This window comes from Macaca nemestrina, chromosome 17, assembly GCF_043159975.1.
Source record: "Macaca nemestrina isolate mMacNem1 chromosome 17, mMacNem.hap1, whole genome shotgun sequence".
Taxonomy (NCBI): domain Eukaryota; kingdom Metazoa; phylum Chordata; class Mammalia; order Primates; family Cercopithecidae; genus Macaca; species Macaca nemestrina.
In genome coordinates, this window is record NC_092141.1 from 66,083,163 (window position 1) to 66,096,041 (window position 12,879).

Consider the following 12,879-nt stretch of genomic DNA (forward strand, 5'->3'; position numbering starts at 1 on the left):
AGTTTCACAAAGTTTCTATTGAATGATAGCGTTCTTCTTCTCTTTCTCCAGGGTTGAGTTCCAGAATAAATTCTACAGCGGGACCGGTTTCAAGTTCCTCCCCTTCTCCTTCGAGCATATTCGGGAAGGGAAGTTTGAAGAGTGAGCCCCTGTGAGGGCCATGTGCCCCATGCTGCCCTCCCCACCTCCCTCCACAGTGATCAGCTGTGCTTCTCTGCCTGTGGTTGTGATCTGTGGGCACCAGCGCATTCGTGGCACCCGTCTGTGAGTCATTTAGATAGAATAGTCCTCCCTGGGCCTCCCATCACCCTAGCTTTGTGTGTAGTGTAGTGATTTTCTCGTGGTCACTCATACCCACTGGGCACCAACCTTGCCTTCTTAGCTTCCTTCCATCCAGACAGCCCTTCCCGCCTCCTGGTGGTGAGCCAGTCTGCATTCCCACGCCATCCCAAAGTCCTTTCATCTTCCCCGTGCATTGTAGATGGAAGGAGCACCCATGACATTCATATCTAGACTTTGAGTTCCCTGCATCCGCCACTGTAGTTTCTAGCAGGAGTAGTGGGGGGAAGCAATACAGCTTCTCCCCTAGAAGGGGACACTGGTAACATGTCCCACTCTTGGGTTAGCAGGGGTGGGTCCAGGAAGGTGATATTTGCGTCCTTTGCCCACCCCCCTCTCGTGCTTGTTAATCAGGCATTCAGCTGGCCCCAACTAGGCCATCATGAGTGGCTTCTCCCTGTCACCCCCAGGGGTCATAGGATATCTATCTCCCTGACCCCCCCCTGCGCTCCCCCCTCTCCTCTCTCCCCGTTCTTGTCCTGCACTACACAGCACAGCCGGGAGTGCTTGGAACAGAGGCCTTGGCTGCTCCGCAGTGCACGGGGCTTCCCTCCCCCGGGGTTGGCTTCTTCTCAGGCCTTGCATGGGCCCTGCCCACAAGCGCACCCTCAGGCCAAGGGTGCAGACTGATGCTCTTCCCTGGTGGAGACCCTGAGATCTTCCCCACCCGCAATCATGATGGCTGCAGTGTGGGGCTGAGGCCTTCTTGGTTCTGCCTGCGGCCTGCCTGGCTCTGCCCCCCAGTGCCCCTCCTCACACACTGGCCCCAGGTCTCAGGAGGGGTGTCCTGGGCAGGGAAGGTCAGTGTCACTGATGGTTTGCTGTTTGGAAGCCACTGGCAGGGCTGCCGTGCATGTGGCTGTGAGGGCTGCACAGCCCTGCCAAGGGGCTTCCTCCCCGTCACCCCGAACCTTGTAATCATGTGCTGGTGTGGCAGCCCCAGCTAAGTTAATCCCCACTGCTTTCAGTGGTAGAAACAATTCCCTGAGTGGGCCAGGCTGGTGTCCTCCTCCCACCCTTGCTTTTCTGAGTGAGCTGCCTGGAGCCCTCATCCCCTCTCTCAGGCTGGGCTGGCCCTGGGCGGGGCCACTGTGTGCTTGTCCACTGTGACCTGACCCGACCTTGTGCAGCCCCCTGCCCTGGTGTCCCGGGTTTTTGTGATGATCTTTGCTCTGTTTCCAGTGGGGTTTGAAGCATAGTTCAGGGAACCCTGCCCAAGGCCCTCCTGTTGAGACATTCCTATGTTGAATAAAGTATGTTTGACTCCCCCAGAGAAGCTGCCTGTCACTGTGCCCACAGCCCCTGTGTCGCTGCAGGCTCAGCCGTCTTGAGCCCCTTTGGACCCCCAACCTTTGCCTCCCTCCTCCAGCGTTGCTGCTTTTCCTTGTGTCAAAGGCCATAGCTGCAGTGGGCCTGGCTGGGCAGTTGGTTTGGGAAATTCTCACCTTGTTGCAAGTTTCCCAGGCACCTTCCCACTCACAGGATCCAAGTCAGCTCTGCAGATACTACCTATGGGAGGAGGGGACTGGGCGGCCCATCTTCATCTCCCCTTCACTCATTGCACATCCAGACAGCATGGGGGCAGAGGGGCACTGGGTATCTCCCCACCTGTCTCTCCCTGTTCTCCAAGTGTGCCCTCCAGGGCCCAGTGGCCTGGCTATTTTGAGCCCTGACACCCTTGGCCTTATTGCAAGTGGAGGCTCCACACAGATTCCTCAGGGCAGCTGGGGAATGTGAGGTGCTGGGATTGGCAGGCGGCAGGACGGAGTGCAGGCAGACCATCCAGGGTGGCAGGCTGGACAGGAGGCCCCCTCCCCACTGCCTAGTGAGGCACTGCATTCTCGGTGCCCTCCCTCGTCGCTCCTCCCTCCAGGGGCCTCCAGGGCAGGGGCTGCCCAGGAATGTGACCTGGGCAGGCTGACCAGCACTGCCCCCAGACAGGTGAAAGGGCCGCAACCCCCTACACCCCCTGTTTGTTCCATGTTCCAGCCTAGCCTGAAGCCCTTCCTCCTCCCTAACAGTGCTACCTGTCCCTGGAGTCGGCCCTGAGGGGCCCACCCCACCCAGCTCCTCAAATATAAGGTCTCCAGTGGAAACTCTGGTCAGGGAGCTCTCAGCTTCTGCTCGGTGGGAAGGGAAGGCCTCATAAGAATAGATATTTGGAATCAGTGAATTCGAATTGAGAGTCCAGGAATAAATCCTAACATTTATGGTCACTTGATTTTTGTTAAAGGGGTCAAGATAATTCACTGAGGAAAGATCTGTCTTTTTCAACAAATGACACTGGTACAATGGGGTTTCCACATGCAGAGGAACAAATTTGGGCCACTACCCCCACCATATGCAAAAATTAACTCAAAGTGGATTCCAGACCTAAAATGTAAGTGAAAACTATAAAACTCTCAGGGGAAACCATAGGAGTACATCTTCCTAACCTTGAGTTAGCCAGTGATTTCTAGATATGACACCCAAAGCACGAGTGATAAAAAATAAAAAATACATAGATAAGTTAGGCTTCAGCAAAATTTAAAGCTTTTGTGCTTCGCCGGGCACGGTGGCTCACATCTGTAATCCCAGCACTTTGGGAAGACAAGGCAGGTGGATCACCTGAGGTCAGGAGTTTGAGACCAGCCTGGCCAACATGAAGAAACCCTGTCTTTACTACAAATACAAACAATTAGCCAAGTGTGGTGGTGCATGCCTGTAATTCCAGCAACTTGGGAGGCTGAGGCAGGAGAATTGCTTGAACCCGGGATTCAGAGGTTGCAGTGAGCCAAGGTCATGCCACTGCACTCCAGCCTGGGTGACAAGAGTGAAACTCTATCTCGAAAGAAAAAAACGTTTGTGCTTCAAAGGTTAGAATCTAGAAACTGAAAAGACAACCCTGATAGAAGAAAATATTTGTAGATCATTTATCTGATAAGGGACTTGTATCTAGAATATATAAGTAACTCTTACACCCAATAATAAAAACAACTCAGTTTTTTTAAATAGGCAAAGGGTTTGAATAGGCATTTCTCCAAGTAAGCTATATGAATGGCCAATAAAGCCATGAAAAGATGTTCAACACCATTAGTCATTACAGAAATGCAAATGAAAACCACAAGGAGATACCACATCACACCCACAAAAGGCAATAAGAAAAATACAGGTGTTGGGCCAGGCACGGTGGCTCACGCCTGTAATCCCAACACTTTGGGAGGCTGAGGCAGTCGGATCACGAGGTCAGCAGATTGAGACCATCCTGGCTAACACGGTGAAACCCCATCTCTACTAAAAATATAAACAATTATCCGGGCATGGTGGCGGGTGCCTGTAGTGCCAGCTACCCGGGAGGCTGAGGCAGGAGAATGGCGTGAACCTGGGAGGCGGAGCTTGCAGTGAGCTGAGATCCGGCCACTGCACTCAAGTCTGGATGACACAGCAAGACTCCGTCTCAAAAAAAAAAAAAAAAGAAAATTACAAGGAGAAATTGGAACCCCAATTCACTGCTGGTGGGAATGTAAAATGGTGCAGCTGCTTTGGAAAGCAGTCTGGCAGTTCCTCAAAATATTAAACAGAATTGGCCGGGCACAGTGGCTCATGCCTGTAATCCCAGCACTGTGGGAAGCCCAGGTGGGTGGATCATGAGGTCAGGAGTTCAAGACCAGCCTGGCCAAGATGGTGAAACCCCGTCTCTACTAAAAATACAAAAATTAGCCGGGTGCGGTGGCAGATGTCTGTAATCCCAGCTACTCAGGAGGCTGAAGCAGGAGAATCTCTTGAACCTAGGCGGCAGAGATTGCAGTGAGCCAAGATCACGCCACTGTGCTCCAGCCCAGATGACAGAGTGAGACTCTCTCTCAAAAAAATACATTAAACAGAATTAACCTAAGACCCAGCAATTCCACTTTCTTATCTACCCAAGAAAAACGAAATCATACCCACAAAAACTTGCACACAAATGTTCATGGCAGCATTATTCATAATAGCCCCAAAATGGAAACAGCCCAATGTCCACCAGCTGATAAATGGATCAATAAAAGGTGGGAGGGGCATGATGGATATTGTTCTACAATTAACAGGAATGAGATACTGATAAATGCTACAACATGAATGGACCTCAAAAACCAGCCACAGAAGACCAACAATGTATGATTCCGTGTATCTGGAATGTCTAGAATAGACAAACCCATAGACACAGATTTGGTGGATGCCAGGACTGGGTGCCGGATGGGGCTGGGGAGAGAGTTACAGTGGGGAGTGACTCCTAAGGAGTATGGAGTTTCATTTTGAATGATGAAAATGTAAAATTAGGCTGCTGATGGCTGCACAATTATGTGAATATACTAAAACCCATTGAATTGTACACTTTACATTGGTAAATTTTTTTTTTTTTTTTTTTGAGATAGAGTCTTGCTCTGTTGCCCAGGCTGGAGTACAGTGGCATGATCTTGACTCACTGCAATCACTGCAACCTCCACCTCCCGGTTTCAAAGGATTCTCCCACCTCAGCCTCCTGATTACCCAGGATTACAGGTGCGCACCACCACACCCCGCTAATTTTTTTTTTTTTTCTGAGATGGAGTTTCACTCTTGTTGCCCAGGCTGGAGTGCAGTGGTACCATCTTCACTCACTGCAACCTCCACCTCCCAGGTTCAAGTGGTTCTCCTGCCTCAGCCTCCTGAGTAGCTGGGATTATTGGCATGCAGCACCATGCCCTAATTTTTGTATTTTTAGTAGAGATGAGATTTCACCATGTTGGCCAGGCTGGTCTCGAACTCCTGACCTCATATGATCTGCCTGCCTTGGCCTTCCAAAGTGATGGGATTACAGGCGTGAACCACCGCGCCCGGCCTCTCCTGTTTTTAAGAGATGTGCCCTTTGCCCTGATCCCCTTCTTGTGGAACCCCAAGGACCCCAGACGTGTGTCTGATGAGTCTGTGCTCCTGTCCAGGAAATGCCCCTCATCTTGAGGTCCTAGAACCAGTGTTGGAGAGGGTGGCCTTGGCATCCTTGGCCTGGGGAGTCCCAAGCTTTGTAGAGATAGGCGACAAGTCTATCACCAGACTGCACTTCTTTCTGCCCCAGGAACCTTGGGTAGAGGGGGCATTGGACCTCAAAGCCAGCTGGCAGCCTCAGTGTTTCAGATCAAAGTGGCCTGCCCCCTCAATGCCTCAGCCTACCCAAGGCATGTCCTAGGTGTGGGCTGCTCTCTGGTGGCCAGATAGGGAAGGACTCATTCCTCCTTTGGCAAGGTGGGCTGGGATCTGAGCTGGGCTGTGTGATAGGCAAGCAACTGGATTAGATGGGCAGAGACTAAGCAATCCTGGGGTATTCTGGAGCGCATGAGCAGAGGGGTAGGCTAGCCAGGAGCAAAAGATGAGATGGGCTGGAGAGCATGCAGAGAACCCGGCCAACTTGCTTCACATACACTACTGGAAAAGTAATGAGTTGTGTCACATAGTAAAAGATCAGGCCAGGTGCAGTGGCTCATGCCTGTAATACCAGCACTTTGGGAGGCTGAGGCGGGTGGATCACCTGAGGTCAGGAGTTCAAGACCAGCCTGGTGAAACCCCATCTATACTAAAAATACAAAAATTAGCCAGGCGTGGTGGTGCATGCCAGTATTCCCAGCTAGTCTGGAGGCTGAGACAGGAGATGGCGCCACTGCACTCCAACCATGGGGGACAGAGCCAGACTCCATTTCAAAAAAAAAAAAAAGAGGATCGAACAGTACTAAAGGCCCTATTATCAAAAAACAAAAACAAAAAAAAGGCTTTCACTCAAAATGTGAATCTCCCCCTCTCTCCCACAACCACTGTTTACAGAGCCTTAAAATTAAAAAAAAAAAAAAAACAAGCAAACAAACAGATGATAATGTGTTATCTTACTCTGTCGCTCTGTTGCCTGACCTGGAGTGCTGTGGTGCCATCTGGGCTCACTGCAGCCTCGACCTCCCAGATTCAAGCGATCCTCCCCTCTCAACCTCCCGAGTAGCCGAGACCGCAGGTGCATGCCACCATGCCAGGCTAATCTTTGTACTTTTTGTAGAGAAGGGGTTTTGCCATGTTGCCCAAGCTGGTCTTGGACTCCTAGACTCAAGTGATCCACCTGCCTCAACCTCCTAGGATCAAGGGCCACCGCAATGAGCTAGACTTTTTTTTTTTTTTTTTCAATTTTAAAGTCAGGGTCTTGCTTTGTTGCCTGGCCTGGAGTTGCAGTGGCGTGATTGTGACTCACTGCAGCCTTAAACCCCTGGGCTCAAGCCATCGTCCTGTCTCAGCCTCCTGAGGAGCTAGCTGGGACCACAAACACAGGCCTCTGTGCCCAAGTTTTGTAGAGACGGGGTTTCTCCATGTTATCCAGGCTGGTCTCAAACTCCTGGACTCAAGTGGTCCACCTGCCTCAGCCTCCCTAAGTGCTGTGATTACAGGTGTGAGTTACCACATCTGGCACACCTAGTGCAGTCCTAGAGAGTCAGCCACTCCCAGCCCCGAGCAGCCTTTCTCAAGCTCTCCCTGATCAGATAGGAAGCCCGACAAGTTGCATTGCCTGGGGAAGAGCAGCAAGAACCCTGCTTTGGGAGTCAGGAGTTCCAGTTCTAGTCCAGAGCTGCTTTCCTTACTAGTTAGTGATCTTGCCCAAGTCACTTCCTGTCTCTGGCTCTGTTTCCCAATCTGTGAAATTGTTACTGGAAAGGGGTCCCAATCCAGACTCAAAGAAAGGTGAAGACAGCAAAAATCACACCCCCTCCAGACAAAAAGTTCTTATCTGAGCAATTTAGATAAGGAGCAGTCCAAGGAGCAAAGACACCTGTTGACCATCAAATAGGCAATCTGGAGGCAAAATCCTTGTGTGGGGAATTTGAAAGTAATCAAGGCCAGGCATGGTGGCTCACACCTGTAATCCTAGCACTTTGGGAGGCCAAGGCAGGTGGATCACTTGAGGTCAACAGTTAGAGATCAGCCTGGCCAACATGATGAAACACAGTCCCTACAAAAATTAGCCGGGCATGATGGTGCACACCTGTAATCCCAGCTACTCAGGAGGCTGAGACAGGAGAACTGCTTGAACCAGGAGGTGGAGGTTGCAGTGAGCTGAGATCAGGCCAGTGCACTCCAGCCTGGGCGACAGAGGGAGACTCTGTCTCAAAAGAAAAAACAAAAAAAACTTCCCTAGTATTTAAAATTGGCATCTGATTCCAAGCCTCTTTCAACTTTTATAAGTAACTAAAATGTCTATATATATATATATATACACACACACACACACACACACCAAACACTTATTTCTCACACTTCTGCAGGCTGGAAAGTCCAAGATGAAGGTGCTTATAGATTCAGTGTTTGGTGAGGGCTCACTCCCTGCTTAATAAGCTATGCCTTCTCACTGTGGTTTCACATGGTAGAAGCGGGTAGGGCTTTCTCTCTGGCCTCCCTTACAAAGGCACCAATCTCATTCCTGAGGGCTCTGCCTTCACAACCTAAAATTTCTGTACATTCTATGCCGTGCTGAAGCTCAATTTACAACCCTAAGTTCCCACCTTAAGGTCCACACATGCTCCTAAGGAAAATCCACCGCAGCACACTCAGTCCTCCCGCGGAGGCACCGCTGCACTCGGCTGCAGCGTTCTTCCTTTCTAATAAACTTTCCTTTTCCCAACCTATACTGTTGTTGGTAAGTTCTTTTTTTTTGAGACCCCTCCTCCCACCCCAAGACATGCCGTAGTTCCAGCTAGTTGGGATGCTGAGACAGGAGATGGCGCCACTGCACTCCAGCCTGGGCGACAGAGGGAGACTCCATCTCAAAAAAAGCAAAAAAGAAAAAAAGGATCAAACAGTACTAAAGACCCTATTATAATTATGTCTTTCACCCACAGTGTCCCTGAATCTCCCCCTCCCTCCCACAACCACTGTTTACAGAGTCTTAAATAAATAGATGATAATGTGTTACCTTGCTCAGTCCCTGGCCTGGAGTGCTGTGGTGCCATCTGGATTCACTGCAGCCTCGACCTCCCAGGCTCAAGCGAACCTATTCTCCCAACCTGTAGCTGGGACCACAGGTGCATGTCACCATGCTGGGCTAATCTTTGTATTTTTTGTACAGAAGGGGTTTTGCCATGTTACCCAGGCTGGTCTTGGACTCCTAGACTCTGATCCACCTGCCTCAACCTCCTAGGATCAGGGGCCACTACAATGGGCTAGACTTTCTTTTTTGAGTCAGGATTTCGCTCTGTTGCCTGGCCTGGAGTGCAGTGGTGTGATCATGGCTCACTGCAGCTTCAAACCCCTGGGCTCAAGCCATCTTCCTGTCTCAGCCTCTGAGGAGCTAGCTGGGACCACAAACATAGGCCTCTGTGCCCAGAAGATTTTTGTAGAGACAGGGTTTCTCCATGTTACCCAGGCTGGTCTCAAACTCCTGGACTTAAGAGCTCCACCTGCCTCCACCTCCATAAGTGCTGTGATTACAGGAGTGGGCCACCCCATCTAACACATCTAGTGCAGTCCTTCTAGAGAGTCGGCCACTCCCAGCCCCAGAGCAGCTTTACTCAAGCCCTCCCTGATCAGATAGGAAGCCTGACAAGTTGCATTGCCTGGGGAAGAGCAGCAAGAACCCTGATCTGGGAGTCAGGAGTTCCAGTTCTAGTCCAGAGCTGCTTTCCTTACTAGTTAGTGATCTTGCCCAAGTCACTTCCTGTCTCTGGCTCTGTTTCCCAATCTGTGAAATTGTTACTGAAAAGGGGTCCCAATCTAGACCTTAAGAAAGCTGAGAGAGCGAAAATCACCCGGTGACCATTGAACAGGCCCCGGAGACAAAAAGTTCTTATCTGAGCAATTTAGATAAGGAGCAATCCAAGGAGCAAAGACACCTGTTGGCCATCAAACAGGCAATCTGGAGGCAAAACTCGTCTGGAGAATTTAGAAGTAATCCCAGCACTTTGGGAGGATGAGGTAGATGGATCACTTAAGATCAAGAGTTCGAGGGAGCGGCACCAGCGGCCGGACACCGCGTGAGGCGACGCCACAGGGCAGTGGCAGCAGCGGGGGCGATGGCGGCAGCAGGAGACGCAGCGGCGGCCGCAGCAGCAGCAGCAGCAAGAAGACTTGAGACGCGCCGCCGCCGCCAGGCCGGGCCAAGTGTCGCGCGCCGAGGCTGAGTGGGGAGTCGTCGCCGCCGCCACCGCTACCGCCGCTGCCTCCGAGGTGACTGAGGAGATAAGCACCTCCTCGCTCCCGCCGCCGCCGGACTTCAATGCCCAGCCCCCAGCTCGCCAGCGTGTTTCGTTGGAATATACGTTGCACATTTATGGCGATTCTGAGGGTGAGGGCAGACTTCTGCCAGGCTCAGCACAGCGTTTTCGCTGACAAGTTAGCTTGGAAGTTCTATGTGCCATAATTAACATTGCCTTGAAGACTCCTGGACACTGAGACTGGCCTCAGAAATCGTTGGCTTTTTTTTTTTTAATTGCAAGCATATTTCTTTTAATGACTCCAATAAAATTCAGCATCAAGTAAACAAGTGGAAAGTGACCTACACTTTTTTTGTTTTGTTTTTTGATACTGGGTCTCGCTCAGTTGCCCAGGCTGGAGTGCAGTGGCGCGATCTCGGCTCACTGCAAGCTCCGCCTCCCAGGTTCACCCCATTCTTCTGCCTCAGCCTCCCAAGTAGCTGGCACTACAGGTGTCCGCCGCCACGCCTGGCTAATTTTTTTGTATTTTTTGTAGAGACAGGGTTTCACTGTGTTAGCCAGGATGATCTCGATCCCCTGACCTCGTGATCGGCCCACCTCGGCCTCCCAAAGTGCTGGGATTACAGGCGTGAGCCACCTTGCCTGGCCAACCTACACTTTTAACTTGTGTCACTAGTGCCTAAATGTAGTAAAGGCTGCTTAAGTTTTGTATGTAGTTGGATTTTTTTGGAGACTGAAGGTATCCATCTGCAGAAATTGAGGCCCAAATTGAATTTGGATTCAAGTGGATTCTAAATAATTTGCTTATCCTGAAGAGAGAAGCTTCATAAGGAATAACCAAGTTGAAGAGAGAAAACAGATTGATAATAGGTATTTTAGTGGTCTTTTTTTTTTTTTTTTTTTTTTTGAGACGGAGTCTTGCTCTGTGCCCCAGGCTGGAGTGCAGTGGCACGATATCGGCTCACTGCAAGCTCCGCCCCCACGGGTTCACGCCATTCTCCTGCCTCAGCCTCCCGAGTAGCTGGGACTACAGGCGCCCGCTACCTCGCCTGGCTAATTTTCTTGTATTTTTAGTAGAGACGGGGTTTCACTGTGTTAGCCAGGATGGTCTCGATCTCCTGACCTCGTGATCCACCCGTCTCGGCCTCCCAAAGTGCTGGGATTACAGGCTTGAGCCACCGCGCCCGGCCTAGTGGTCTTTTTAATGTTTTCTGCTGTGAAACATTTCAAGATTGAATTTTTTTTTCCACTTTCCCCATCACACACGCACGCTCACACTTTTTATTTGCCATAATGAACTGTCCAGCCCCTGTGGAGATCTCCTATGAGAACATGTATTTTCTGATAACTCACAACCCAACCAATGCTACTCTCAACAAGTTCACAGAGGAACTTAAGAAGTATGGAGTGATGACTTTGGTTCGAGTTTGTGATGCTACCTATGATAAAGCTCCAGTTGAAAAAGAAGGAATCCACGTTCTAGATTGGCCATTGGATGATGGAGCTCCACCCCCTAATCAGATAGTAGATGATTGGTTAAACCTGTTTAAAATTTCGTGAAGAGCCAGGTTGCTCTGTTGCAGTGCATTGTGTTGCAGGATTGGGAAGGGGCACCTGTGCTGGTTGCACTTGCTTTGATTGAATGTGGAATGAAGTACGAAGATGCAGTTCAGTTTATAAGACAAAAAAGAAGGGGAGTGTTCCATTCCAAACAGCTGCTTTACTTGGAGAAATACCGACCTAAGATGCAATTACACTTCAGAAATACCAATGGGCATTGCTGTGTTCAGTAGAGAGAAATGTAAAAGAAGGCTGACTTGATTGTGGCATTTAGAGGGAACTCTTGGTACCTGGAAATGTGAATCTGGAATCTTACCTGTGTCATCAAAGTAGTGATGGATTCAGTACTCCTCAACCACTCTCCTAATGATTGGAACAAAAGCAAACGAAAGAGAAATCTCTCTATAAAATGAATAAAATGTTTAAGAAAAAAAAAAAGAGTTCAAGACCAGCCTGGACAACATGGCGAAACCCCATCCCTACAAAGGTTAGCCAGGTGTGGTGGCATGTGCCTGTAATCCCAGCTACTCAGGAAACTGAGATAGGAGAATGGCTTGAACCTGGGTGGCTGAGGTTCCTGTGAGCTGAGATTAAAAAAAAAAAAAAAAATCATACTTTCCTAGTATCTAAAGTCGGCATCTGATTCCAGGCCTCTTTCAACCTTTTTTCTTTTTTCTTTTTTGAGATGGAGTCTTGCTCTGTCATCCAGGCTGGAATGCAATGGCGCAATCTTGGCTCACTGCAACCTGCACCTCCAGCATTCAAGCGATTCTCCTGCCTCAGCTTCCCAAGTAGCGGGGACCACAGGAGTGTGCCACCATGTCTGGCTAACTTTTGTATTTTTAGTACAGATGGGTTTTCACTATATGTTGGCTAGGCTGGTCTCAAACCCCTGACTTCAGGTGATCTGCAAGCCTCAGCCTCCCAGAGTGCTGGGATTACAGGCATAAGCCACCGCTCCTGGCCTAAAGTTGGCTATTTTTATGGTTATTTCTTGATTATATGATAAACAAGGGGTGGGTTAGTAATAAGTTTTCCAGAAGAGGGGTGGGGATTCCTCCCCAACTGAGGGTTCCTCCACTACTTAGACCATATAGGGTAACTTCTGGACGTTGCCATGGCATTTGTAAACCGCCTGGTGCTGCTGGGAGTGTCTTTAGCATGCTAATGCATTATAATTAGCGTATAATGAGCAGCAAGGACGACCAGAGGTCACCTTCCTGATTGTCTTGGTTTTGGCAGGTTTTGACCGGTTTCTTTGCTGCATTCCATTTTATCAGCGGGGGCTTGTGACCTTTTACCTTGTGCTGGCCTCCTGTCTCATCCTGTGAGGAGGAAGTCCTAACCTCCCAGGAATTCAGCCCAGCAGGTCTCTGTCTCATTTTATGCAGCCCCTGTTCAAGATGGAGTCGCTCTGGTTGGAAACTTCTGACAAAATGACAGCTCCTGTCATGTTGCTGCTGCTGCCAATGGACAGCCTTTAACGTGTCCACCAGCCCTGCCCCACGGCCGGCCTGGGCTCACATGGCCCCATCCCTCCTCGAACCTCCTAGCCTGTTCCTCAAATCTGCAAGCTCTCTGCCTTCCCAGGGCCTTCATAAATGCATTTCTTCTCTCTGGAAGGCTCTTCCTTTCCCTCTTCTAGTCAATTCCTATTCATCTCTGAGTTTCAGGTTAAAAGTCACTCCCTTTGGAAGTCTTACCCTTGCACTTCTTCGCAGCATCACAACTATGATGGAAATCCTTATTTCTGTAAGTATTTGATTTCTAGGTCACCCCCCTGACACGGACGGTAGGGACCGTCTTC

General features: G+C 50.0%; 1 protein-coding gene and 1 pseudogene across 6 annotated transcripts in view; both read left to right on the top strand.

The window, feature by feature from the left end:
• LOC105472412 (ATPase H+ transporting V0 subunit a1) overlaps positions 1–1,615 on the top strand; it is a 63,600-nt gene extending 61,985 nt beyond the window's left edge. For all 6 annotated transcript variants that reach the window (XR_011615846.1, XM_071083176.1, XM_071083172.1 and 3 more), the window contains one exon: positions 52–1,615. Coding sequence is in view for 5 of the 6 variants with exons in the window: in XM_071083176.1 (XP_070939277.1) it covers positions 52–145 (94 nt within the window). In the remaining variant the exon portion in view is untranslated. The remainder of the gene's footprint in view (positions 1–51) is intronic.
• Positions 1,616–10,713: 9,098 nt separating this feature from the next.
• On the top strand, positions 10,714–11,542 carry LOC105472119 (protein tyrosine phosphatase type IVA 2 pseudogene; annotated as a pseudogene).
• The last annotated feature ends 1,337 nt before the right edge of the window (positions 11,543–12,879 follow it).